This window comes from Drosophila teissieri, chromosome 2R (genome assembly GCF_016746235.2).
Source record: "Drosophila teissieri strain GT53w chromosome 2R, Prin_Dtei_1.1, whole genome shotgun sequence".
In the NCBI taxonomy this organism is placed as follows: Eukaryota; Metazoa; Arthropoda; class Insecta; order Diptera; family Drosophilidae; genus Drosophila; species Drosophila teissieri.
Genome location: NC_053030.1, coordinates 19,074,425 through 19,100,849, shown reverse-complemented (window position 1 = coordinate 19,100,849; position 26,425 = coordinate 19,074,425). Strand labels below are relative to the sequence as shown.

The 26,425-nt window shown below is 44.7% G+C and overlaps 2 protein-coding genes and 1 long non-coding RNA gene across 4 annotated transcripts in view; 2 read left to right on the top strand and 1 right to left on the bottom strand.

Moving 5' to 3' along the window:
* LOC122612942 (low-density lipoprotein receptor-related protein 6-like) overlaps window positions 1-20,539 on the top strand; it is a 32,023-nt gene extending 11,484 nt beyond the window's left edge. For both annotated transcript variants that reach the window (XM_043786860.1, XM_043786861.1), the window contains exons 3-7: window positions 14,851-17,840; window positions 17,903-18,060; window positions 18,123-18,392; window positions 18,455-19,079; window positions 19,140-20,539. In XM_043786860.1, the coding sequence (XP_043642795.1) occupies window positions 14,851-17,840; window positions 17,903-18,060; window positions 18,123-18,392; window positions 18,455-19,079; window positions 19,140-19,940 (4,844 nt within the window). In that variant the 3' untranslated portion in view covers window positions 19,941-20,539. The remainder of the gene's footprint in view (window positions 1-14,850; window positions 17,841-17,902; window positions 18,061-18,122; window positions 18,393-18,454; window positions 19,080-19,139) is intronic.
* LOC122612944 lies at window positions 2,355-3,242 on the top strand. Its single transcript, XR_006325656.1, has 2 exons — window positions 2,355-2,613; window positions 2,671-3,242. It is a non-coding gene; the product is annotated as an uncharacterized LOC122612944 (long non-coding RNA).
* Window positions 20,540-20,965: 426 nt separating the features above from the next.
* LOC122613256 (golgin subfamily A member 1-like) lies at window positions 20,966-23,772 on the bottom strand. Its single transcript, XM_043787349.1, has 6 exons — window positions 23,356-23,772; window positions 22,488-23,273; window positions 22,337-22,435; window positions 21,630-22,043; window positions 21,334-21,573; window positions 20,966-21,275 (listed from the first exon to the last, which is right to left on the bottom strand). Exons 1-6 carry the CDS (start codon window positions 23,527-23,529, stop codon window positions 21,153-21,155), a joined length of 1,836 nt encoding a protein of 611 aa, XP_043643284.1. The 5' UTR covers window positions 23,530-23,772; the 3' UTR covers window positions 20,966-21,152.
* Window positions 23,773-26,425: the final 2,653 nt, after the last annotated feature.

The window sequence follows — 26,425 nt, the reverse complement described above, 5'->3', positions numbered from 1 at the left end:
AGCGAGTATAATAATTAAAATGAAATCAGACGGCGGACGGCCAGAAAAACCCATAAGCTCCCAAGAGGATGGATGGATGGATGAATGAGGGATAGGGAGCAGCTAAAGAAACACCTGAACTCCATTTAAAATGCTAAATTTGTCAACTGAATGCGAACATTGTGGCCGATTTATTTGCATGTGAAAAGCAAATCGCGCCCACAAAGGAGCCACACAATAGCACAATATGACCAAAATTCAAAGCAACTAGTTTTGGCTACTTGCTCGCTAGGATTGCCCAACTTTTGTTATGCTAAGTGTGGTGAACATAAATTTGATTTAAATTAGCATGCACGTTTTATTTGCGGATTTTCCGTAATGCCATCAAATGTATTTTTAAACTGTAAAAGCGAAAAAGTTCCACTTATTAAGTGGGGAATTCATACAATTCTATACGCAATTCCTTTCGATCTTTTGGAATTAACGCTTCATAATCACAGTAGTATCTCGCCCAAGTACCAAAACAATTCAAATTGTGTCAGGTCTAATGGCTTTCAAGATGACTTGACTGCTGGGTAATGAATTTGTAATGCCCGGGATGTCTTGCATATTTGCCTTCATCGCTGACAGAGCAATTAGTTAGCCGGCACTTTCCATGCGATGGCATAAATCCGAAATTGATTTATAAATTGCCGCCTGGCAATCGCAGCAGCCACAACACCGAGCTAAGGGAACAAGTAAATGGCAATAAAATATCAATTTGCAAGAGCTTCGTTTGGTTGGTCGCTCCTTTCAGCCAAGATATGGAGATGGAGATTCAGGAGGAGCTGGAGATCCAGGCGAAGATCCAGTCAGAGATGAAGATCCAAGGAGAAGGGGCCAATTGCAATGGTGATTTGTTTGCCGCGAGTTGGCCGCCTGCTCTGCTCTCCTGCTTGGCAATTTACTTTTACAACACCCAACAACAGAATCGGGATAATTTATGCTGCAATTTATAACCAGCTCGGGAGCTGTGGCCAGGCTGCTCCTCCTGCTCCACCTCCGATGCCAACATATTTCCATACATGGCCCAGTCTTTGGAGCGCATGTGGCAATTAACCACAAGTAAATCTCGATGTCAGTTTGGCGCTGTAGAAATTTCGATTCCAATTCCAATTCACTTCAATCAGTGTGCACAAATACTTGGGCCGCGGCTGGCAGGCAGCTCAATAATTCAATATAAATCAATTCCATCTGCCGTGCGGTGCTAATGGCCACAAGTGGAGTAGTCCCAATGGCAGTCGTCTCAATTGGCAGACTCGCGGCTGCTGTACACATTTTTCCCTTTTTTTATTTTTGTTCTCTTTACTTTTTTACATTTTGTACATTTGCAATTCCAGGGCCCTCGAACTTGTAGTTGCTTTATTTGTACATGTGTACAAATTTTTATTTTGCACAAATGTTTGCTTCTGACAGCTTCAGCTCCAGCTTCAGTTCCAGCTTCAGTTGCAGCTTTAGCTTCAGCTTCAGTTTCGACGGCGGGGCACGAAGGTGGAGGCTCCACTGTGCCGGCAGTGGAAGTGTGTTCTCGAGTACGCCGACTTGCTGGCTGGCAACTAATTGAATGTCAATTTGTTTGTTGCCTCGCTTCCAACTGCCAACTGAATGTGGATGTGGATGCTACTCATTTCGTATGCCTGTCACAAGACTTCATCTGCATTAACATATTGCCTTTTGCACAGCCAATATTGAACTTGCATTATAGGCCGTGCAATCACTGCAGACGGATACTTCCATTGGCTTATTTATGCTATGCATTTATTTACCCAACTTATTTATCGCCGTGACCAACTTACCCCCGCTTTGCTTTTTTAAATGGGCAAATATTTAGGCAGCCGGGTGGTTTTCCTCTATTTGCTCTATTCGCCATGTGTCCGTGTTATCTTTTATTGGTATCTGTTCTATAGCCTCCGGTGGAATTAGGAATTTAATTAGAGGAAACCACAACTTGGCGGAACAGCGGGGATTAATTTGTTATTGGAAAACGGGGTTGAAATCAACGCTACGCAATGGCATAAAATATTTAAATTTTCCTAGGGATTACTGATTAAATGAAAGTGAACAGACTCAAGGGCAATCCCTTTTAAAAAGGCTAGATTCTCGCGTAGATATGGTAGACAATAGATTGATTGAAAATAAATGTACTTGAAATATAATGAAAAGTACCAAATTCAAGACTAAAAATACAATGCAAATTTGTAAAGCTTTAACAGCAGTTGGTGGTAATTTACTATATTTTATGTGCTGTTGATAAATTAGCGTTCACTAATGAGATGTTCTGATAAGGTTGTAGCCCCTTATCGATAGCTATGTTTATATGTTTATACAGTTGCGGTCAAAATAATAGTAGTGCCGGTGAAGCAACACGTTATTTCTCATTATTTCCTCTATGCCTTCACATATTCAAATAATTTTTTCACACAAGTGACGTTAATTCTTTGCTCTCTAAGAACGTAAAGTTATTTTCGGTTCTCTCTTCGTTTTACATTCTTTTTCGGCTTTAATTGCAAGGATGCACTTGTTTGACCCAGTCAAAATAATAGTAGTGCCAGCTAAATTGACAAGAATAATTAAATTTAATCGCTTTTTAGCCAGGTTTGTGGTATTTTACAATACTCTTGCGTGTTTTTTAACAGTTTCTATCATTTTTAGACTCTTCTTTGAAATTAGGTACAGAATATATGGGGCGTGGCAAACACTGTAATGCCGAGAGGCGGTAACTCATTAAAAAACTGATTTTTTCTGGAAAGACTTATGTCAGGGTGCAAAATATTATCGGATGCTCTTCTACAATGATTAGAAATGCAATTAAATATGAACCAACAAATGAAACTCGTGGTCGGTTCAAGTTATTGACCAAAAGGTCAGTAGATCGCTTAACAAGACAGGCAAGAAGCAATCCTTTTGAGTCCACTGCAGCCCTAAAAAAAATCTTGTAAAATTAATTTTAGTTTGGAAACAATAAGATGTCTCGGAGATGAAAACCTCATTTCAAGAAGTCCACGAAAAGTGCCGTTACTAACAAAAAAACATGCAGCAAGTTATGCAACATTCCGTTTGAAGTTTGCAAGAAAGCACTTGAATTGGCCTTTGGAGAAGTGGAGGAATATTTTGTGGTCGGATGAGTCCAAGATAGTTTTGTTTGGAGGCCATGGCTCTCGGGAGTTTGTTAGACGACCACCCTTATCTGACTTTTTCCCGAAATATACATTAAAAACGGTTAAGCACGGTGGTTCAGCGATTATGATTTGGGCGAGTTTTTCGTATTATGGAGTTGGGCCAGTGTATTGGGTAAAATACATCATGGATCGTTATTTATATGTAAAAATTTTAAACGAGATGATGCTCCTATATGCCTTCGAGGACATGCCACTTGTTTGGACTTTTCAACAGGACATTGATCCAATATATACAAGTAAACTCGCCAAAGAGTGGTTCGCAGCCCATCAAGTCGAAGTCATACAGTGGCCCGCAGAGTCACCCGATCTCAATCCAAGTGAGAATTTGTGGTGTGACGTTAAGAGAGCAATCTCAGAAATAAAACCGAGTAATAGCTTTAAACTCTGGAAAGCTGTACAAAGGTCATGGGACTCTGTTCCTGTGCAAAGATGCCAGAATTTAGTTGATTCCAGGCATAAGCGCTGTGCGTCTGTTATAGCCAACAAAGGCTATTCAACAAAATACTAAAATAAACATTAAATATAGGGCTATTACATAGTTTTTATCATTTAAACTTAAAATGTTTTATTTGGCTGTGATGCTGTTTGAAAAAATGCACTACTATTATTTTGACCGATCAAATTTAGGTCCATTTTAACATTTTCATTTCTTTCTGAAAAGTCTTATGCATTTTTCAAAGTCAATTTTCATTATTATCACCTACTATGAGTTAACTTTCATTGAAAATTAAAAAAAATTTTCTGAACACGTTTTGAAAGGTGTTTTTTTGGATTGTTTGAAAACCTCTGTGAGCACTACTATTATTTTGACTGCAGCTGTACATACATATAGCATTTAAAGTGAACCCCGGCATAATAAATATAATGAGCCCGCGCTCAGCTGGCTGCAAATTAATTTAAATCACCAAGCCGGCGCGCAAGAATATTAAATTTACAATTTTCCTTCACTTCACTTTATATATATATGTGTATATTTTTCCCTGCTGTGCGAGAGTACATGGCCCACCTGTTCCTCCCCATGCTCCCCCATGCCGCTGCCCTGGGTTACCCCTTTGTAAGGGGGGGGGGGGGGGGGGGTAAGGGTGGGGCTACCCCGGATCCGCCGGCAACGCAATTCATAGCCAGCGAGGCACACAGCCCCGCAATCTTGATGGGCAACACTTGAGTGCAGCAACTACAACTACTCTACTGCACAACTATGCTCGTGTACGGCGGACGAACGAGGCATATTGCCATAAAATTAACGGATCCTAGGTGGATGAGGCACTGCTCTGGTCCAGGGGACTGGAGCAGCTCCACGCGGAGGAGGGGCAGTGGCACTGGAGGTGGAGCTGGAGCTGGATGTGGAAGGGGCAGGGTTCGTGGGGCCAGAGCCAGAGCTGCAGAAAATATTAACACGATATTTTTCAAGCGAGATTGCTGCACTGCACTGCTAATACAGCACAGCAAGCTATGTTAGCTTTAAATTCAATTCAGTCTTTAATCAAAAGTGGAGCTCATTAGCCTAATATATTAATAGATTGAGGTGTAAACATGTCATTAAATCTAATCAGTTTTATAGCAAACAGTAAGTACTTGAGGGAAAAATCAAGTTAGTCACTTAATTGTTTTAGTACTACTCAATTTGTGATTAAATATCCTAATACAATTTCACCAGTGGTAATGGGACATGAAAACGAAACCCTTGTTTGCCTCAGATGAAGGCCTTAATAAAGGAGGCTTCACGAATCTGGGTCACACACTTATTTTCTGTCAGTGTGCTGATGCGGCTGTTGGGGCTGCAGCTTCTGCTGATTTTGCTGCTGTTGCTGTTGCTGCGGCTGCTGCCTCAGTTGCTGTTGCTGTTGCTATGGCTGCTCCTCTGACCAACCCACATCGTTATCATAATATGAATGGTGGTGGCCCCAGTCGTGCCGTCGCTGGTTGTGTGGGCGGGGCCGCCTCCATTTTCTACCTTCCACCTCGGCTTGATTATGAGTGAGTGCGCCACAGCCATGGGAACACAACCGAACAGAACAGAGCAGAGCAGAACAGAAACATTGAGCATGGTCATGTGCTTGTCAGACCCATTCCCCGCCAGCTTTCTGGCTGCTGACATGTGGGTACAGTGTTTCCTCGACAGCTCAACCCCTTCGCAGCCCAGCAAGCCAACCAACCAAGCAGCAACCCTGCATATCCTGCACATCCTGCCATTGCTGATAATGATGCAGCGCTTTATACGCTGACTAGGCTTGTATCCTTCGGCTGCAGGAGCAGATGCAGAAGCTGCGCTTGCACTTCGTCCTCTGCCCATCGTTGTCACGTATTTGGCACAAGTATTTAATTAGGAAGTGCTTACGTCTAAGCGCTTCAAGTACAATGCATTTTTTCAACGCCAAATCATCACAAAATCAGCAATTTCATTTCGTGCACAAGAATTATAACTTTAAGCTTTAATTAAACTGTACAGTGGCAAGCTAGAATATTTGAAACTTTTAGCCAGATTTTCATTAAAACTTGTTGGCAACCTAATTGCATTAAAAATGGGTTTCGTGTGGGAAAGACTTCATTTTAAGTGGGTCAAACGAAAGTTGTGACACTGAAGGGAACAGGACGAAATAGGATTACCCTAACTATTCCTACTAGTCTACTCAACTAAATAAGTTGCAGTTGGCAGTGGCTAAAACAAAATGATATCCGCAAACAGCTTGAGGCAGTTATCCAAGATATTAGTTCCTGCTCAAAAAGATAATTGGCGCAGTTGATCGACCACTTACAAGCCATAACAGTTCTTCGACAGGCCAAGCAGCACTGAGTGCCTCTTGTTGGAATTGAAGTTCGTCTTCCCCGACTTGAAATTGATGCAAATTTCTATGGCCCAGGGGCCTGATGCTGATGGACGGTTGGCAGACTTCTTTGCCAGTGCAAAGCAGCAGCAACTGACCTCTCCACACCTCAAATATAGTGAAGCCACCACCTCCACCTCCACCTCCTGCACATGGAGCAGGCTAACGACGCCGATTTGCTTTTGGGCCACTGTCATTTCCAGAGCCGAAGCTCCTTCAAAGAGCTCTTTGGCCCTCTCGAGTGTCTTTGGCCCTCTTAACCCTCGGGCGACTAACCAATGAGCTGAGGAAATATTCTCGAATAAAAACGAGTAGAGTAACTTCTCCGCCCCCGATTTCGCTGATAGATGTACCTTGTTCTGGCCTCCAAACCATGCTCCTCCCTCGCCGTGCAACTGCAACAGCATCCCAGCATCTTTGTGGCACAGAGGTTGCTGCCGCTGCTGCTGCTGCTGCATGTCTGCGCCTTTTTCCATGTTGTGTCGTCTTGCTGCTGGTGTGTTTTTTCCGTTTGCTGTTTTCTGTTTTCTGTTGGGGGGCACAGCACGTTTTCCGTTTGGAAAAGATAACAAACCAAATCGTTTGTGCAACATTTTCAACAGTTTTGGCACGATTCCTACCACAACGCTTCTGCTTTGCCTCTCCTCTCACTCCACCCCCTCTGTCTCTTTCTTTTGTCAGCCAGCTATCTCTTTCTGTGTGGCACCAATTTGGGGAATGCTTTTTGTTGCTGCAGCTCTGGAGCTGCACACAGAAAGAATGCGTTTGCTTTCGAGGATTTCACAGACCTCTAAAGAAGCACAGAAAATCCCAGAAAACTTTAATACAGCATCCGTTTGATCCTAGACATTTGGTTTTCTCGTACTATAAGCCTTTGAAATACAAATTGGAAGTTCACGAACTATTTTTTTCGGTGCAGCTTTGGCCTGGCCAGCTTCTTCTTTTGGCTGCTCCCCCGAAGCGCGAACGAGTTGAGTTTTGGCAAGTCTTTCCCTTCCGAACGTGCAAATTGCATGCTGTGAGAGTTAATGGCGTTTCGCAGGGGATTTGCTGGTTGGGGGCGGGGAAAATGGGTGTTGATGCTAACGAGTTGAGAGAAAATAAAGTTCATGACTTCATTTTTTTCCTCAGTATTTTATTTGGTTGGGCACGTCTTCTGCTGCTTTGTTCGTGATGGTTATGCTTTGCATTATACACACACACACCCGGATTCAGATGGATGAAGAAATTCGGTCTTGGGGTTGAACAGCCATATCCATCTGCATAATATTTAAATGCTCCATTCCATCAAGCAAATGGAAAGATCGTCGCATCCGTCCACCGCCCATTGTAATATAATGTTGAGGATTTTAAATAAAACATGAGGCCCGGCCAGAAGGAGCAGCAAAACAATGGCAATGGCTGAGCAAAATGCTCTCGGCCCCTTTTCGGGCACAATTGCAATTTCCACTTTTGGCTTCGACTGCCGGCTATAGATGTAGCTGTAGCTGTAGCTGTATAGCTGTATAGCTCCAGTCCACAGCTGCATCCACGGAGTGCTCTACTATATACTCGCACTTCGTTTTGTTTCGCGTGGAGTGGAGTTTGCAGTTTGGAGTTGATGATGTTTGCCCGATAAGTGGGCAAAGGACTGGAGTGGAGGAGCATCGAAGCATCTGAGCATCGGGCTGTGGGCAATTTTCAACGAGCTGGGCTGGCCTGATGATCTGAGCTGCAGATGCATCCATCAGCTTTGGCCAGCGTTTATTATGAGGAGCTGCCTTTCCGGGTTCTCTGCGGACTCTGTTGTTTTTGGCATAAATTTTAATGCCATCCTGAGCTTGGCGGGCAGGCGGTCCAAACTGTAGCCGCTGGGTTCGATAATAATTCAGCAACGCTCCTATGATTTTACTCAAGAAAAGAGCATGAGAACGAATACGGTTTTATATTAATTGGAGCTTTTCAGATTTCTAGCATTAAATTAATTGAACAAAATAAAAACCAGCAGAGCATAGAGTGCCGCATGAAACGCAATCAGAATAATGTGATTTTGAGGAACTCAAGCATAAGATTAAAGTTCGTATACAAGTGCTTATTATTCGCAGTTTGCCCCGTCGTTTTAATGTTGTTTTGATCAAGTAGTGGCTGCCAGCTTGTTAACTGCCTCAACGAACTCTGATGAGGATGTGGATGTGGTTCCGGATGCAGGCCAGGCAGTCATGTTTGTGTTTAACTTTTTAAATGTTAATGCTGCGAGCCGAGTTTTAATGCATTTTAAGTTGGCTGTTGCCACGCTTGTCCGTATGTCCATGTGTCCGTTTGTCCATTGGTCCGTTTGTCCGTTGGTCCGTTCCTCCGGCTCGCTTCAGTGGACATGCCATCAAAATTCGCCATGCTGCTGGCTACTCGCAATTTTCCATGCACATTATCGGGCCAGGAGAAGCTGATTTCCATTTTGGTGTGTTTTTTGCGCCACCACCGAGATTATTTAGCATTTTTCCCGCATCCGTCGCCGGCTTCATGCGATTTGTGGTTTGTTGATTTTTCTCATTCAACGCTCCATCGCTTCATCCATTTGCCCACCGAACCCATTCCTCCCCTCCATCGTTCAGCAACACAATCATTATGGTCGCGCTGCCATCCGTCCAGGTTCCAGTCTTTTAGTTGGCAATTGGCGTTGCCGGGGCCATCGCAGCGTATTTATTTTAACGTTAATGGCCAGTTGTCATATCGGGTGAGCAGAGACAGGCACCCCGCAGCCTCAGCCACATCCCTCATCCACATCCTCATCAGATTCGACCAACTCCTCCTCCTCTGGATCACCCCGCTCATTTCCGCAGCACGCGGCGATTACATTTTAAGTAGGTGTGTGAACATTTTCGTGTCAGTGGTTTTGGTTTTAATTTAAAGCTGTCAGGGATGCTGTAGCCAGATTAACCAGGGTTGTTGTTCACTTTTCTGACAGCCCTTTTGGCTATCATTCAGGGTTGTCACGAGCATCTATTGTGCAATTTAATTAAAAGAGAGATAATAAAATGGAAATTATTTTCTAAAAGAAAATGGATTACGAAATAATTGAAAAGCATTTAAAGCCAGCAGGCTTAGCCATGATGTAAAACACAGTTGCTTGTCTTTTATATCAACAATACCATTCGACAGTATTGTGTTAAGCTCAAGAAAATCCCTTTAATGTTAAGCTGGAAGTTAGGTAGTCCCACGTAAGCTGAAAGCCAAATCAGCTCAATCTGCATATTCCGACCAAGCAATGAAGTAAAAAATGCGATGTGAACACCAGCAGCAAAGCAAAAAGGTTCGCAATTTCGGCTGGGATCTCAGGTTGCAGGCAAAGGAGAGAGAGGTCCCATCTCGTCCTTGATAACCATTAACAATTTGGCAAACTGGCAAACTGGAAAGCGAAAAGGAGAATGACGAAAAAACAAGGCAGCCAGGCAAACTTCATCATCATCGGGAGCAGTGGGAAGGAGCTTCATCATCAAGGTGATCATGGGGACCATGATTATTATTATCGTACGCAGGCAACCAAGCATATGTGTTAACTTGAAGTTAAGTGGATTCGCTGGAGGATTCTCCGCTCCTCTAGAACATCTTGCATCCATTCCTGCTTCCCTCTTCGTGTTGATAATTTAAATGAGTGAACTCCTGGGTCCCGATGGTTGGTTTCCTCGGCTTGGCTTGGCTGGGCTGTTTGGATCCCAGACGTGGTCGTCTCCTCTGGTATCTGCGCATTTTTATCTCTTTACCTTTTTTCGTGGGCTTGTTGTTCTCATGTTTCCATCGTGTTGTATGTAAAATGCACAGAACACGGAGCTGGGAGCAGAGTGGATGGAGATGGAGATGGAGATGGGGATGTAGATGGAGATGGAGATGATGGTTGGGATGGAGGCCAAAGTTTGCCCGTAACACATCTTAAATTTTCACAAAATTGCTTTCTTTCGTTGGCTTTGTTCGGCTTTGGTTTTGGTTCTGGCTTTGGCTTGGGCTTTTTTGTGTGTTCGAGGAGTTTTGCTTGAATAACTTTGGCTGGCTTTCGTGGCAGGTGCTCCTCCTTCGCCTTCGCCTGCGCTTTTGCCTTCGATGTTTCCTCCTCGTCTCGTCTTTTCCAGTGCTCCGAGTGCTTCTCCTGTTGCTCAGTTTGTTGGCCATTAGGGCGGAACTGGCATGTCAACGCCTGATTGACGAAACAATGAATAAGTTGTGAATATTATGCAGCTGGCTCAGTGATTGAGGATGTGGAAAAAAGCCAGCAGACTGCGATGCAAATGATGGGCTAGAGTCTTGTAATTATAAAATTAAATAAAAGCTTACTTCCCCGAGAAAAGTGCCCTGCTTGTACGATGAAATCTCGACAAATACACTAAAAGAAATGTTTTCCAAATGCTAAATTAATACAAATAATTTCAAGAATATATGTTTCATTTTAAATCGAAGATATCTAATCTAATCTGATATGAGATATCTAATGTAATTCCTTATTTAAGTTTAGAAATCTGAACATCACATTTACCAAATGTCCAGAGCAAGTTCGCGCTGTAGAGGCTTGACTGTGCCCTGAAAACGGAGGCAGGGCGAACCTAATGGAAAAGTTTCAGGAGCCCAGAGCTGGCCAGCTCCCTTTTCGCTGCCACAGTTGTTAACGCCTTTGGACTCGGATAGCTGCCGTCTCCATTTACTCGCTGGAATTGCATTTGCTGCCAACGAAGTTTTCACAGTACCAGTCCCAGAGTCAGCACGTTGGCAACGTCGTCTGGCCAGGTCTGGTCTTTCCCTGGTTTTGCCCTGGTCGTCATGGGCCGGCCTCAACTCTTTGCCTGCTCACCATCTCGTATCCAACTTCACGTTTTGTCCCGCAATTTGCCATGGACATTGCTGCAGCTTGTCGTCTGTCGTCTGGCTGCTTGTGAAGGTGCGAGTAATTGATAAAAAGCATGTTACATATATAATTTATTGAGCATTCAGCCGGCACTTCAGCATCCAACATCCAACATCCAACATCCAGCATCCAACTTCCAGCATGATGCATGTTGAGATGTGAGATGTGCGATGTGAGTTGTGGCGAACGCCTAATGGACGACAGTTGATAACAGCCTCGTTTATGCACGTACAGTTCCTCCTCATCAGGGGCTCTTGAAAACTTTGTTACCTTAAGTAGCCGCATTTCGCGACTCCCGGATGCTGGCTGGATGATGTGGCAGTGACTTTCAATGGGACTTTCGATGTGGCTTGGCAGACTGACAACGGCATCTGCTCACTTTGAGTTGCAAGATAGCTGTCGTGGTTTATTTATTTTTGTTTATTTTGTTCAATTTGATTATGAATGCCATGCAGAATTCCCAGCTACCCAGCTCTCTCTCTTTAGTTTGGTAGTTGGGAAAAAAAAGGCTATGACAAAAACCAGGGCACATTGCTCCCTTCAATGCTATTTTAGTGCGGTTTTTTGCCTTCTGCTCTTGCACATTTAATTAAAAATTATTCATGGGCGAAATTAATTATGGAGCGTGGCAATGAGTCCCTACAGCGCAGTGCAAGAAATCGGGGATGCGACTATAATAATTGATTATCTTTAATATTACAGCACTTTATCATGAACCGATGATTAGCATAATAACAGAGAAATTACTAAAGATTTAATCGAACACGATTCTTCATGGAAATCATCATGAAATCGCACCTGCTTCACTAAAGTCACCTTAAGCAATTGCATGTATTTTAATCTGCATATACCACTGGTATCTTTTTAAAGATGCTGTAGGTACCTGATTAGGTATTCCCCCAGTGTAGCCTCAAAGTCCTCGGTGCACTTCGTCCTTAGCCAACAACAAGTACAACAATGAGCGCATGCAAAATGCGAGGAACAAAAACCACAGCGATGGAGGAGCAGTGAGCAGTGGCATGAGCAGTGGCATACCGTACGGATGGTTGACTAGATGGATGCCCGGCATCCCGGCATCCTGGCATCCTGGCAGCCAACTGGTGAACTGTTCTGCCATTCTGCCGGCTGCCTATTTAGCCGGGCCAGACTCTTCAACACATTTAAATAGCTGCAACTTCCGTTGCAACTAGTGCGGCTAGCTGCCACCCATTTCGGTGGCAGCAGGACTCAAGTGTTGCCAGTGCGGGGATGCGGATGGAGTGGCAGCATCCTGCTCTTGCACCACTCTTCTTGCACTCATCCTCCTCCTCCTGCAGTGCTCACTTAAAGTTTACTGCACTACATCCCAACCAGCACCACATCCCCGATGCCCACTATCCGCCGGATTCGCTGAGTTTCCCGAGATCCCGCCCCGCTCCAGTTGGCTAACAATAACAGCACTTGCACTCATTTAGCATTTAAGTGCAGTTGTTGCTGCCTGCTGGGTGCTGGTGGCAGTGGTGCCAGTGGTGGAGCCAACTCACCTGGACCATGGGGGTCGCCATGTGCTGCCGTGGCGTTCAAATTGTCGACTCGGTCATCCGAATTATGCCATTTTGCCACAAGCCATTGGAGGGCGGAAGGCAGAGGCGGTGCCAATCGTCAAGCCGCATCATTCACATGAGCATCCGTTGCCCATTTCAATACCCTTGGCTGCTCCTGGCTTCCCATCGCCCGCTTCCATTCCCATCTGGCATCTGGGAGATGGGATCTGGGATCCGACTGGCACTCCTGCTCCCACTGGAGCCTCTTGTCCCGACCCGAACCCAGTTGTATACATTAATAATTAAAATATTTTCCCAAGTTTGAATGAAGTGCAGGCAGGAGGAATCAACGGGTTACGCCACGGTTCCATCTCCATCTCCGGCTGCGTCTGCATTTCAATTTCGGTCGAGTGTGTGTGCCTGCACTGCACGAAAAAGTGCGCATTATACAGAATGCTATTTCAAAAAGCCAAGCCAATAAAATACAAGGAAATACCTTTATGGACTTGGCTATTTCCAGGGCTTTATCAACCGATTTAACAGCCATCCAACATAAAAGTGATTCCTTTTGTAGCCCTATCATCCGAAGAAATGTATCTTTTAAGCTGGAAAAGCGTTTGGCATGCTGCAGCTTGTAAGCTTCTTTAGGGGCTACAGAACAGGGACTTGGATTATTTCCTTTGGGAAACCATATTCGAGTTGGAATTTTTTCTATACTTTTTCGCTTGGTGCAGAGGAATAAGAGATGGTTGTTTGGGGGACTTCGCTTCATGGCTTGGTACTCGACTTGATGAGCATGTCTGCTGATGTTGTTTTTGTTGCTCCTGCTGCTGTAGATGTTGATGATGTTTTTTTTTCCGTTTCTGTTTCTGTTTTTGTATTTTTGTTTTTGTTTTTGTTGGTAATGATGTTGATTTCTTAACGCTTCACTGCCGTCTGCGGAGGAGCATAAAAAATGTGAATAATATTGTAGGATTTGCAGTTAAGTGCCGTGCGGATCCCCCGAACAGCAGCGTCATCTAGCCGCAACGCATTTCCATTGTCAGCATCCAGGGATTACGGTGCACATTACATTCGAGCATAACATAATGATATAGGATTGCCGCATTAGCACTATTATCGAACAATTCCAGAACAGCTAGGCAAACACTTGCCCACTCGCATAAATAGTACATATGCATATGCATATGCATATACATACGGTCGCTGTACGGATGTATGCAAATATTGTTGCATTTGCACACTTGGCACACAAATCCTGTTGCTCCACCCGGGGCCAACTACCAGGCGATGGCCGGAATGGGGCTGTGCGGAAAAGTGGGCGTGTGTGTACGCTTGATGGCGTATGAGCAGGCAACCAAGCAAGCAACCAACCCACTTTGCAAAATGTCACCATTTTTGTTTTCGGTCCTCCACGCCAGTTGGAGTTGCCCCCATACCCATACCCATGCGCCAAAAGCCCACGATGCTTGATGGATTACTCGAGAGCCCGCTGCTCTGCTCCTCCGCCTGGTTGCATAAATATTGCAAATGCCTGACGCGCTGGCAGCTCGGATGGAAGGTTGATGGAGGGGATCGGGGGATTCGGGGGCATCGCATCCCGCGCAGCTCCCGTTTGCCTTGTGGGTCAACATTTTGCAACTGAAAGTGGATCTCTCTCCAAAATGGTCTAGTGCAGATACTTGAATATACTTGAATAAAATATTCAATGCGGGTATCTAAAGTAAATATTCAATTTTTTAAGGGGTCGTTTTATATTATTAACAAATCTCGCAAGCCAAACCTATAATTAAGTTTTAATAGGCTTTAAAATTGTTGCTGCAGAACACTACCACTGGTATAAGGCAAATTTTAATTAAAGTTACGCAGTCCACGAGCAAATTATTTCAGTGGCAGCGCAGTAGGCAGCTGGCTGAATTTTGTTCCACATGGTGCACCTCCATGAGCTTATTCATACGCAATTAGATCAGCGCTGCAGCGAACAGAAGCTTGGAGTGCTGCAGCCACCCACCCACTCAGTCACTCACTCACTCACATGTGCCCATGGTTAGGCACATCCACAACCACATCCATATCCACATGCACATAAATGGTTAACAAAGACCTGCCTGGGCGTATAGTTGCGATTGCATTTACCATTTACTACGGCAACAATTCCGGCTCTGCCATATTGTTAACCACTCGAGCCGGCGAACCTTGTTGCTTATTTAAAACTTGGTGCCACTGCCACTTCACCCCCTGCGATTGCTTGCATATTGCATTTGTTAATTAAAAGTTGCTTAGAATTCCCCTAAACCGAAACGCTACAGTAAGCTATAAGTTCTTTAAAATAATTGTGCGAACAATGCTTATGCATAGCTTCATAATCCGTTAAAAATGTAAATATTGCATTAGCTTCCCACTAACCCGGTTTTTATTCTCCCATTTACTTGCAGTTCACATGCCCAGCTCCTCATCCCTGATAGCCAGCTCGCCAGCCAGCGCGTTCGTCAATACGCCGGCCACCCTGCTCTTCACCACGCGCCACGACATCCAGGTGGCGAACATCACGAGGCCCACGGGCGGACCCCAGATCGATGTGATCGTTAGGGATCTGGCCGAGGCGATGGCCATCGATTTCTACTACGCCAAGAACCTGGTCTGCTGGACGGATTCCGGCCGGGAGATCATCGAGTGTGCGCAGACCAACTCCTCGGCACTGCAGCCGCTGTTGCGGGCGCCCAAGCAAACTGTGATATCCACGGGTCTGGACAAGCCCGAGGGCCTGGCCATCGACTGGTATACGGACAAGATCTACTGGACGGATGGCGAAAAGAACCGCATCGAGGTGGCCACGCTGGATGGTCGCTACCAGAAGGTGCTGTTCTGGACGGATCTGGATCAGCCGCGTGCGGTGGCCGTGGTTCCCGCACGCAAATTGCTCATCTGGACGGATTGGGGCGAGTACCCGAAGATTGAGCGAGCCAGCATGGACGGGGATCCACTGTCCCGCATGACTTTGGTCAAGGAGCATGTGTTCTGGCCCAACGGGTTGGCGGTGGACCTAAAGAACGAGCTCATCTACTGGACAGATGGCAAGCACCATTTCATCGACGTGATGAGATTGGATGGAAGCAGTCGGCGCACGATAGTCAACAACCTGAAGTATCCCTTTAGTTTGACCTTCTTCGATGACCGTTTGTACTGGACGGATTGGCAGAGGGGCTCCCTGAATGCACTGGACCTGCAAACCCTCGAACTAAAGGAGCTCATAGACACGCCCAAGGCACCGAACTCTGTCAGAGCATGGGATCCCTCACTACAGCCTTATGAGGATAATCCCTGTGCTCACAACAATGGCAATTGCTCACATCTCTGCCTGCTGGCTACAAACTCGCAGGGATTTAGTTGCGCCTGTCCCACCGGAGTGAAGCTAATCTCTGCAAATACCTGTGCCAATGGGTCTCAAGAGATGATGTTCATTGTGCAGCGAACGCAGATTAGTAAGATATCCCTGGATTCACCCGATTACACCATATTCCCGCTGCCTTTGGGGAAGGTAAAGTACGCCATAGCCATCGATTACGATCCAGTGGAGGAGCATATCTATTGGTCCGATGTGGAGACGTACACGATCAAACGAGCTCATGCCGATGGCACCGGAGTGACCGACTTTGTGACCTCCGAGGTCAGGCATCCCGATGGCTTGGCACTGGATTGGCTGGCTCGCAATCTCTACTGGACGGACACGGTGACGGATCGAATTGAGGTGTGCCGCCTAGACGGTACGGCGAGAAAAGTGTTGATCTATGAGCATTTGGAGGAGCCGAGAGCCATTGCAGTGGCTCCCTCGCTGGGCTGGATGTTCTGGAGCGACTGGAACGAGCGCAAGCCCAAGGTGGAGCGTGCTTCTCTGGATGGATCCGAGCGTGTAGTTCTGGTCTCCGAGAATCTGGGCTGGCCCAATGGCATTGCCTTGGATATTGAGGCCAAGGCCATATACTGGTGCGATGGCAAGACGGACAAAATCGAGGTGGCCAACATGGATGGCTCTGGGCGACGAGTGGTAATCAGCGACAATCTGAAGCATCTGTTTGGCCTGAGCATCCTGGATGACTACCTATACTGGACGGACTGGCAGCGTCGCTCGATAGATCGCGCCCACAAGATTACGGGCAACAATCGGATAGTGGTTGTTGATCAGTATCCAGATTTGATGGGACTAAAGGTGACACGTTTGCGGGAAGTGAGGGGGCAGAATGCTTGTGCGGTGCGGAATGGAGGATGCTCGCATCTCTGCTTGAATCGTCCCAGGGATTATGTCTGCCGGTGTGCCATTGACTACGAGCTGGCCAACGACAAGCGAACTTGTGTGGTGCCAGCTGCATTTCTTTTGTTCTCGCGCCAGGAGCACATTGGTCGCATTTCTATCGAGTACAATGAGGGCAACCACAACGACGAGAGGATTCCGTTCAAGGATGTGCGGGACGCACATGCCCTGGATGTTTCGGTGGCTGAACGAAGGATTTACTGGACAGATCAGAAGAGCAAATGCATTTTCCGCGCCTTTTTGAATGGCTCGTACGTTCAGCGGATTGTGGACTCCGGTCTGATTGGTCCCGATGGCATCGCCGTCGATTGGTTGGCCAATAATATTTACTGGTCAGATGCAGAAGCGCGTCGCATTGAAGTGGCTCGCTTAGATGGCAGCAGTCGACGGGTGCTCCTCTGGAAAGGAGTGGAGGAGCCACGTTCCCTGGTCCTGGAACCGCGACGCGGATATATGTACTGGACGGAATCGCCAACAGACTCAATACGCAGAGCTGCCATGGACGGATCTGACTTGCAGACCATCGTGGCGGGTGCCAATCATGCCGCCGGTCTAACCTTCGACCAGGAGACAAGACGTCTGTACTGGGCCACCCAATCGCGACCAGCTAAAATCGAAAGTGCTGATTGGGATGGTAAGAGGCGGCAGATTCTGGTTGGCAGCGATATGGATGAGCCCTATGCGGTGTCCTTGTACCAGGACTATGTGTACTGGAGCGACTGGAACACTGGGGACATCGAGCGAGTGCACAAGACCACGGGACAGAACCGCAGCCTGGTGCACTCGGGCATGACGTACATTACCTCGCTGCTGGTGTTCAACGACAAGCGCCAGACAGGTGTTAATCCGTGCAAGGTGAACAATGGAGGTTGTTCACATCTCTGCTTGTCTCAGCCCGGAAGACGCGGCATGACCTGCGCCTGCCCCACCCACTACCAGTTGGCCAAGGACGGCGTCTCGTGTATTCCCCCCAGAAACTACATCATCTTCAGCCAGCGGAACAGCTTCGGGCGATTGCTACCGAACACCACGGATTGTCCAAACATTCCACTGCCCGTCTCTGGCAAGAATATTCGTGCTGTGGACTATGATCCCATCACTCATCACATTTATTGGGTAAGCTTAAAGATAATCTTATTTAAGGAAAATTTTAAACTATTGCACAACTACAAACATAGATTGAGGGCAGGAGTCACAGCATCAAACGATCACTTGCTAATGGAACAAAAGTCAGCTTATTGGCTAATTCCGGTCAGCCTTTTGACCTGGCCATCGACATAATTGGACGCCTGCTCTTCTGGACTTGCTCCCAGTCCAACAGTATCAACGTTACTAGGTAAATATTTAATAGACCCATTAGAGTAAAGAATAGGGTTTAATAATTTTGTTCGATTTAAGTTTCCTGGGCGAATCCGTTGGCGTCATCGACACGGGAGATTCAGAGAAGCCTCGCAACATTGCAGTGCATGCCATGAAGCGCCTGCTCTTCTGGACAGATGTAGGTAGCCATCAGGCCATAATACGTGCCCGAGTTGATGGCAACGAGCGCGTGGAGCTGGCCTACAAACTGGAGGGAGTAACTGCCTTAGCTTTGGATCAGCAGTCCGATATGATTTACTATGCGCATGGCAAGCGGATCGATGCCATTGACATCAACGGGAAGAACAAGTACGTTTGAAAGGGAATTGTACACATTTTGGAATTAATTTATGTGTTTTTTTTTAACCTAGAAAAACACTTGTTTCTATGCACATTTCGCAAGTGATCAACATCGCCGCCTTGGGTGGCTTTGTCTACTGGCTGGATGACAAAACCGGTGTGGAGCGGATCACAGTCAATGGCGAACGACGATCTGCTGAACTGCAGCGCCTACCTCAGATCACCGACATCCGGGCCGTTTGGACGCCGGATCCGAAAGTGCTGCGAAACCACACGTGCATGCACAGCCGAACCAAGTGCTCCCACATCTGCATTGCCAGCGGCGAGGGAATTGCTCGAACCCGCGACGTCTGCTCCTGCCCAAAGCATCTTATGCTGCTGGAGGACAAGGAGAACTGCGGCGCATTCCCCGCCTGTGGTCCGGATCACTTTACATGCGCGGCTCCCGTATCGGGAATCAGTGACGTGAACAAAGACTGCATCCCCGCCTCCTGGCGCTGTGACGGACAGAAGGACTGTCCGGACAAGTCAGACGAGGTGGGTTGTCCCACTTGCCGGGCAGATCAGTTCAGCTGTCAGTCGGGCGAGTGCATCGACAAGTCGCTGGTGTGCGATGGCACCACAAACTGTGCCAACGGTCATGATGAAGCGGATTGTTGCAAGCGGCCAGGGGAGTTCCAGTGTCCCATTAATAAGGTATCATTCTCATTCACCAACAACATTTGAATTGTTTTAACTGATTTTAAAATCTTTTAGCTCTGCATCTCGGCCGCCTTGCTCTGTGATGGTTGGGAGAACTGCGCCGACGGAGCCGATGAGTCCTCGGATATCTGCCTGCAGCGCCGCATGGCTCCTGCTACCGACAAACGTGCCTTTATGATTTTGATTGGCGCTACTATGATCACCATATTTTCGATTGTCTATTTGCTGCAGTTTTGCCGCACGCGGATCGGAAAGAGTCGAACGGAGCCGAAAGATGATCAGGCCACTGATCCATTGTCGCCCTCGACGCTGAGCAAATCTCAAAGGGTTTCCAAAATCGCTTCCGTGGCGGATGCAGTACGCATGTCTACTCTGAACTCGCGCAATAGTATGAACTCCTACGATCGCAATCATATCACAGGCGCCTCGAGTTCAACAACGAATGGTAGCAGTATGGTGGCGTATCCGATCAATCCGCCACCGTCGCCGGCAACCAGATCGCGTCGTCCGTACAGGCACTACAAGATCATCAATCAGCCTCCACCACCCACACCCTGCTCCACGGACATTTGTGATGAGTCTGACTCGAATTATACGAGCAAATCGAACAGCAATAACAGTAATGGGGGAGCCACAAAGCATTCTTCCAGTTCGGCGGCCGCCTGCTTGCAATATGGCTACGATAGTGAGCCGTATCCGCCGCCGCCGACACCACGCTCCCATTACCACAGCGATGTGCGCATTGTGCCGGAGTCCTCCTGCCCGCCATCGCCGTCATCGCGCAGCTCCACGTACTTCTCGCCGCTGCCGCCCCCGCCATCACCTGTGCAGTCGCCCAGTCGGGGATTTACGTAACATTTTGAGAGTTACATGTAAATTGAGAGGAGGATCAACATATCACTTCTTTGCAAAGCTTTTCGTTTAATGATTATTTTTATTTTCCCAATTCTAATTGCTACAACTGATTTGTAAATATGTATGTGAGTTTAATTGGTCATTTAAGGCTTTAACTAATTTTAATCATAGCTTAGAGAGAGCGTCCATGCCCGAAGGACTTATTCGATCTCGTTAAGTTTCATTTTGCCAGATAGCCCGAAATAGATTGCAGTACAATGCTTTGCAGCTACCATACGCAACAATAGACTGCAGATTATTAGCAATTACCTTAGGTCTAAACGATGTAATATTCGATAAGTGAGTCTTTTAAAATTCCGTGTGCCAAATTTTCCGAAACCTGACAGAAAATTCACAATTGATTAAAACCTAAGTACGCAATTTTGATTTAAATGCATTTAACACCTAGACTTAGTTTAATAATTAGTTTAAAAGTGTAAATAGATAACTATATTACGAAGCAATATTGACGAATATGCGACTAATTCAACTGTCTTCTTAATTGTTATAAACACCAAAAAGTGCCTCATTAATACGTGTGTTTTTTGTTTAATCTTTAATTCTCCTATATCATTTATTCATAGATAATACAAAAGAATAGTTAGTTATTCATACGACGTAGGTCTTTGCAATAAACAAATTGAAGTAAATTCATATTTATAGTTAATTTTAGTGAACGTAAAATGTAACAAACCATATTTTTAAATGTAAAATGCAGTATTTTTAAACAAATTAAATATTGACTTTTATTAATGGACTTTTAAATTATCAAACTTGCACGGCTAGATGGCGCCACCTGGGAATGTAGAGTGGAAGTTAATATCGTGTAAGGTAAAATATACGTATCATACACACTTTCTACAAAAGTAAATACGTTTTTTATACAATTTGATATGGATTATGGAATTTGATATGGGGTAGTTATTCAAAAACGCAATGCAACACAAAGGACAGATGAATAGGATTTAATAAATAAAAAACCAATATTTTTACATAAATGTTAGTTTATTATAAAAATCACAACGGTAGAAATAAATACTATGTAACAAAATGGAATGTTGTTGGTAAACAAAATAACACAGTGCTGCGTATGCAATTGGTATGTACATATTACACGAACGTTATGAATTGACTATAGACTAGAGTACAAATGTAATGTATTGCAGTGGGTACTTAAGTTGGTTTCATGCCAAACCAACTCATCTTCCAATTCAACGTGTCGTGCAGCAGTTTTTCCTCCTCGGATGTTAATTGAAGTAAAGTGGATACGGCACGTACAAGGTGGCGAGCTTCCACCTAAAGAAATATGTATGATATTCAGATAATTATGCAGAAAAAGGATTAAATTGTATACCTCGCGACTGGTCAAGAACTTAACAATTACATGCTTCAAATATTGAAAATTAACTTCGTCCATTATGACGCAATTTCCCTTGTCTCCAGTTGAAAAGGCTTCCAGAGATGAGCTGGAGATTCTGTGACCTGGTGTCGTTGTCGAATGAGATTCACTGTCTGTGGATATCTGCGCACTGCGTAGTTCCTTTTGCACGGTTTTTTTCAAGTCAATCAAACGCTGATTCAGTGTTTTTATTGTCTGGACAAATAATTGGTTAATAATATTTAGCAAACAACGTGCACAACAAATCTTACCTTATTCTTTTCGATTATCTCCAGCTGAACTCCTTCGAATTCGGTCAACTTGTGGGCATTATCCTGCGCTGTGGAGCTGACCTGTTGCAAGGTTTGCCGTGCCTCGGATATATCCCTTTCCAGTTGATTATTCCTATCCTGGAGGTCAGAGGCCTCGCTGCGTTCCAAGCGCAACTGCTGCCGTAAAATGTCTTCGCTCTGGGCGATTTCCGCATTGCGAAGTATTGCTGTCATTTTCTCCTCTCGTTCGATTTCCAGTTGCATTATGGTTTCGTCCAGTTGCTCCTGCTTTTCAGTCACTTGAGCGCGTAGCTTTTGGGCCACCTGCTCGGCATTCGAGGAGTACTCGCTGAACCTTTCATCCGCTGCCGTGAGGCGAGTCTTGAGATCTTTTACCTCTGTTTCCAGATTTTGCTGAGAACATTCGGTTTATTGGTTTACAAAATCTCCATCAAGCATTTGGGATATTGAGGATAAACATATATGCGTGCATTATTGAAGGAAAAAGTTTACCAAAAAGTTTGCCAACGATTAAATCAGTTTAATGCGAAAAGGAAAAAAATTACAATCAAATAACTACATAATAGGTGTGGTTGGAAAATTCCAGGTAAACCAGGAACTTAATTGTTAGAGTTAGTACTGCATTGTAGAGTAAATTAGTGTTAAAAGTCCCAATGGAAATCGTCAGAATCGGGAGGCATACTCACAGATTTGTTGTGCTCAAAGAGGATTTGCTGCTCGTTCTCCTCTCGGCACTCTTTCAGGGTCACACTAAGTTCATCGATTTCCTCCTCCAGCAGCTTGACCTGCAATTTAAGTGCATAAGTATAGGCACTTAGTTATTGCCATGTAACTGACCTTATCGTCCCGCTGCTTTATTTCATCTTTGGCCTTTTCGAGTTCGAATGAAACCTGTTTTCGGCTTTCAATGGCATCGTCGCGGGATTTAAGGGCCTTTCGCTTTTCGGTGGTCTCTTCGGCCACTTGCTTTGATAGACGACTAACTTGGGTTTCCAGCGCCAGATTCTGGCCACTCCAAGAGCCTTTGATGTCCGACAACTGCAGATGGGCCTCCTCCAAGTGCTGCTCCAGAAGTTTATGTTCCCGGATGAGGGCTTGCACTTGTTGCTCGGAGTTCAGTTTACCCAGGGACTCGAGTCGCGACTCTTCGACGATCTTCATGCGCTTCTTGAGGTGGCGGTTCTCCTCCTGTACCGCCGCCAATGTGGTGGTCAGCAGGTTCTTCTCCTGTTGTGTGGAATGTCGCAGTTGCTCTAGTTCGTCGCGAAGATCTTCGGCCACGGACTCAATGGGACGCAGCCGTTCTAGTTCCTCGCTCAAGGACTCGATTTGCTGGGTCTGCTGGCGCATGAGACCCATGCGATCCACTGACTCCTGCTCTCGAAAGCTAAGCAGATTCTTCAGCTTGTCAATCTCGATTTGCTGCAGATTCTGGATCTTCTCCTGCTCCTCGCAGTAGATGTCCTTCTGGGTCTGGGCCACACGCACACTCTCTAGCAGAATCTCGTTGGTCTTGTCCACACGGGTTTTCTCCTCCTGCAGCTGCTGCAATCCCTGCGTGACGGTGGACAGCTTCGTGGTGAGCTCGTTACACTGACTCCGCAGCTGGCACAGTTGCTCCGACTGCAAAGAGAGTAGAGGTGTTTGTTTATCCGTTTTTTATATAAGTATACACAAATAGAGTGTTTTTTTTAGCTTCGTTTACCTCATTATAGAATCCGCCACCGCCCACATCATCAGCCGAGTTGGAATTAATGCTAACGCGGCGACTACGTAGCCGGTAATTGTTGTTGTTGTTGCCGGGATAACGTGGATTGGCCGATTGGACCACATCATCGCCCGTTTCCTCCTTGATTTTGTTTTTCAGTGTGGCAAACATTGTTGCGTTTTTCGAGGTGGAGCTTTTTCTCTGTTGCTGTTTTTTTTTCTGCCTGTTTACTGCCCCCGACTGAAGTTGGCCTGTTTGTAGCTGGGGCTGACGAAAACGTGCCCGCGGAGCGTTTATAGCATGGCGTTATATCTGGTAGCCGTAGTGCTCCACTTGCTTATCAGGCGAATGCTAATTTTCGTAAACCGTCGATGTTGTTTACCATCGATAAGAATCGACTTTCCAGTAACGTAAATCGACGCACAGCGTTGCCACGCCGGCGTGTCAACTTTTTCCCGTTGTATGGCAGTGCTGCCATACAGGGGTAGGGTTTTAAAGGGAGAAAAAAAAAGGTTTTTACAGATTTTTTTTGGGCGTACGGTGAAAGTAAATTTATTTCTGATTATTGTACATTAAAGAGTAGTAATTGAACTATATTCTGTGAAATATTGGTTGAAAAATATTGAAAATTGACCGAATGGCAGCAATTCTTCGCAGGCGCCTCAGAAAAAATACATTTTGCGGTGCACGTCATACCTCAGCACTGGATCATCTGAAATGAAATAACGAAAGTTTTTCCATCACTTTTTATGTCCCTGAAGGTATCCCTGTCGAGTTTTTCCATTTTCTTTTAATTTTTGACCTTTTTACAAGACTTGAAAGTGAAAATACCGATTTTTGGCCAAAATTCATGACTATTGTTGTTAATAATAAAAAAATTAAAATCAAAAACGAAAAAATCTCGACAGGGTTACCTCATAAATTATGTAAGGAAATACTGTAAAAAATTTGACAACGATCGGTTTAATAGATTTTGAGATACAGAGTGCACCGACTCAAAAAACATCGGTTTGAGAAAAACGCGTTTAAAGTTTTTCGTAGCGAAGAGACCCTGATAAAACTTATTAAGCTATTTATTTTTTATTTTACTCACATAGAATCATCAATGCCGGGACCATAGAGTATTTAACTTTCGTCAAGAATGTCCAAAGCATCGTTTTGATCAAGTCTGCGGCGAATTCTATCATTTTTAGCGGTTTCAGCTGCTCGCTCATCTGATCTGTTCATTCGAATATCGTCGGTTAGAAGCGCCCATCCATGGCAACTTGGACCAGTACTGATTCGCATCTCTTCTAGGAAGGTTAAATAAGCTTTACAGCCTTCATTGAAAACACAAGCAGCCACTGAAGATGCAAATTCGACGATAATTGCTGAACCACTCTCAACTTTCGGCGCAATCTTCCAAATAAGCTGGTTCAAACTCTCATTATTATTTTGTGTGAATCCGCCAATACATCGCTCTAGGAGAGCATCTTTGCTTAAATCTTCATAAATTGGCTTGATTCCTTGTAAAACATCAGTTGGTAGAGCAGAATATGAGTGTTTGAAATTATTCAGCTTGTTTTAAGCTGCAGCTTTCTGCCATTCACACCACCCAAATTCATTGATTTGTTCACCTGCACCACTCGTGATATCGTGCTGCCCGCCTCCTTCACCAGGTTCTTCACATTGAAATTCGGCAGATTTATGTTCATTTTTGCCGAGATGTTCGCCAGATAATACCGCTGCTGATAAAGTTTAAATTTAAATTCCGCTACACAGCCCAAATTTGTTTGTATTTATTTCCTCTGACTCGTAGTGTGACCTATCGTTTCTCATTGGAATATACCAAATATACCGAAATAATACCTAATGCTCTAATTGGAAATGGAGGATGGTAGCTGGCTGTTAACAGACACATATCTGTTAGCTAACAGTTTCGGGGGATGAGTATCTAGATAGTAACGAAAGCTACTGTGGCCGGCTTTGAAAAATGAAATGAAAATTAAATTGGCAAACTAAAAAATAATCAAAAATAATGAATATTTTTATAATTTTGTAATATTTTAACTAACTTCAGCTTACCCTGTTTAAAGACCACGCACCTCATACATAAATAAAACACGACTTAAAAAACAGTTAAATTGAACTTTTCACATTTAATATACACTCATTAGACATATATTATCGGAGCGGAAAAATTGAAACATGCATTCAATTGATAACTTCTCACCACTCTGCTGCTGCTTACATTTATGGCTGACTTTCGCTTTTCCTTATACAAGGTATGACAAACTGTGCAAAATCGAGTGTGCTTTATCACTTTCCTATATAGTTTTCGGCTCGAATTCATATTCATGTTGAGCGAGAATAATACACAGAGTTCTGGACAAAAATCAATTACAGCTATAAATATTTTAACTATCTGGTTTATATCGGATACTTTACACACATGTTAGGATGCACGTATGGTTTCGGTTTTCCTTCAATGTCGCAACTATTCCAATGCCATGATATTCGCCAGAACACCAATCCGTTAAATTCCATTGTGCTGCAATTGTTGGTGATTATAATACTTAATGGACATTTATAATACATTTAATGGACATCTAGATTTTTATGGAATGGGTGTGTGTTTTGCCCTACACTACTAGTGTTCTAGTGTTCACATTAATAGTTAAAAATCTACAAATTCTTTATCCGACCTCAATATTTGATACAGCAGGTCGCATTGCACACGTTAACAAAATGGTTTTGCTTAGGCTCTTGATTTAGTGGACCTTGTGTAAAATCACATATTGCATTAATGTAAAACTACGCTGACATGAACCTAAAAGTAGCCCTTGTGTGTAAATCTAGAGTTTCTTGCATATTTCTTTTATCTTTGATTAATTTTGAAATGGTCCCGACTAACTTGAGAAACCTAGGGCGTGCGGATTGTGGGTGCACGATGGGCTTCTTTGATTCAAAAAAATGGTTTAGGTTAACAATTATGGCATAATTCCTAGGTCTATTTAAGCAAAATTGCACAATGTGGTTAATATATTTTCTGGTTCTCAATCGATCAATTAAATTATGAACTTTTAAT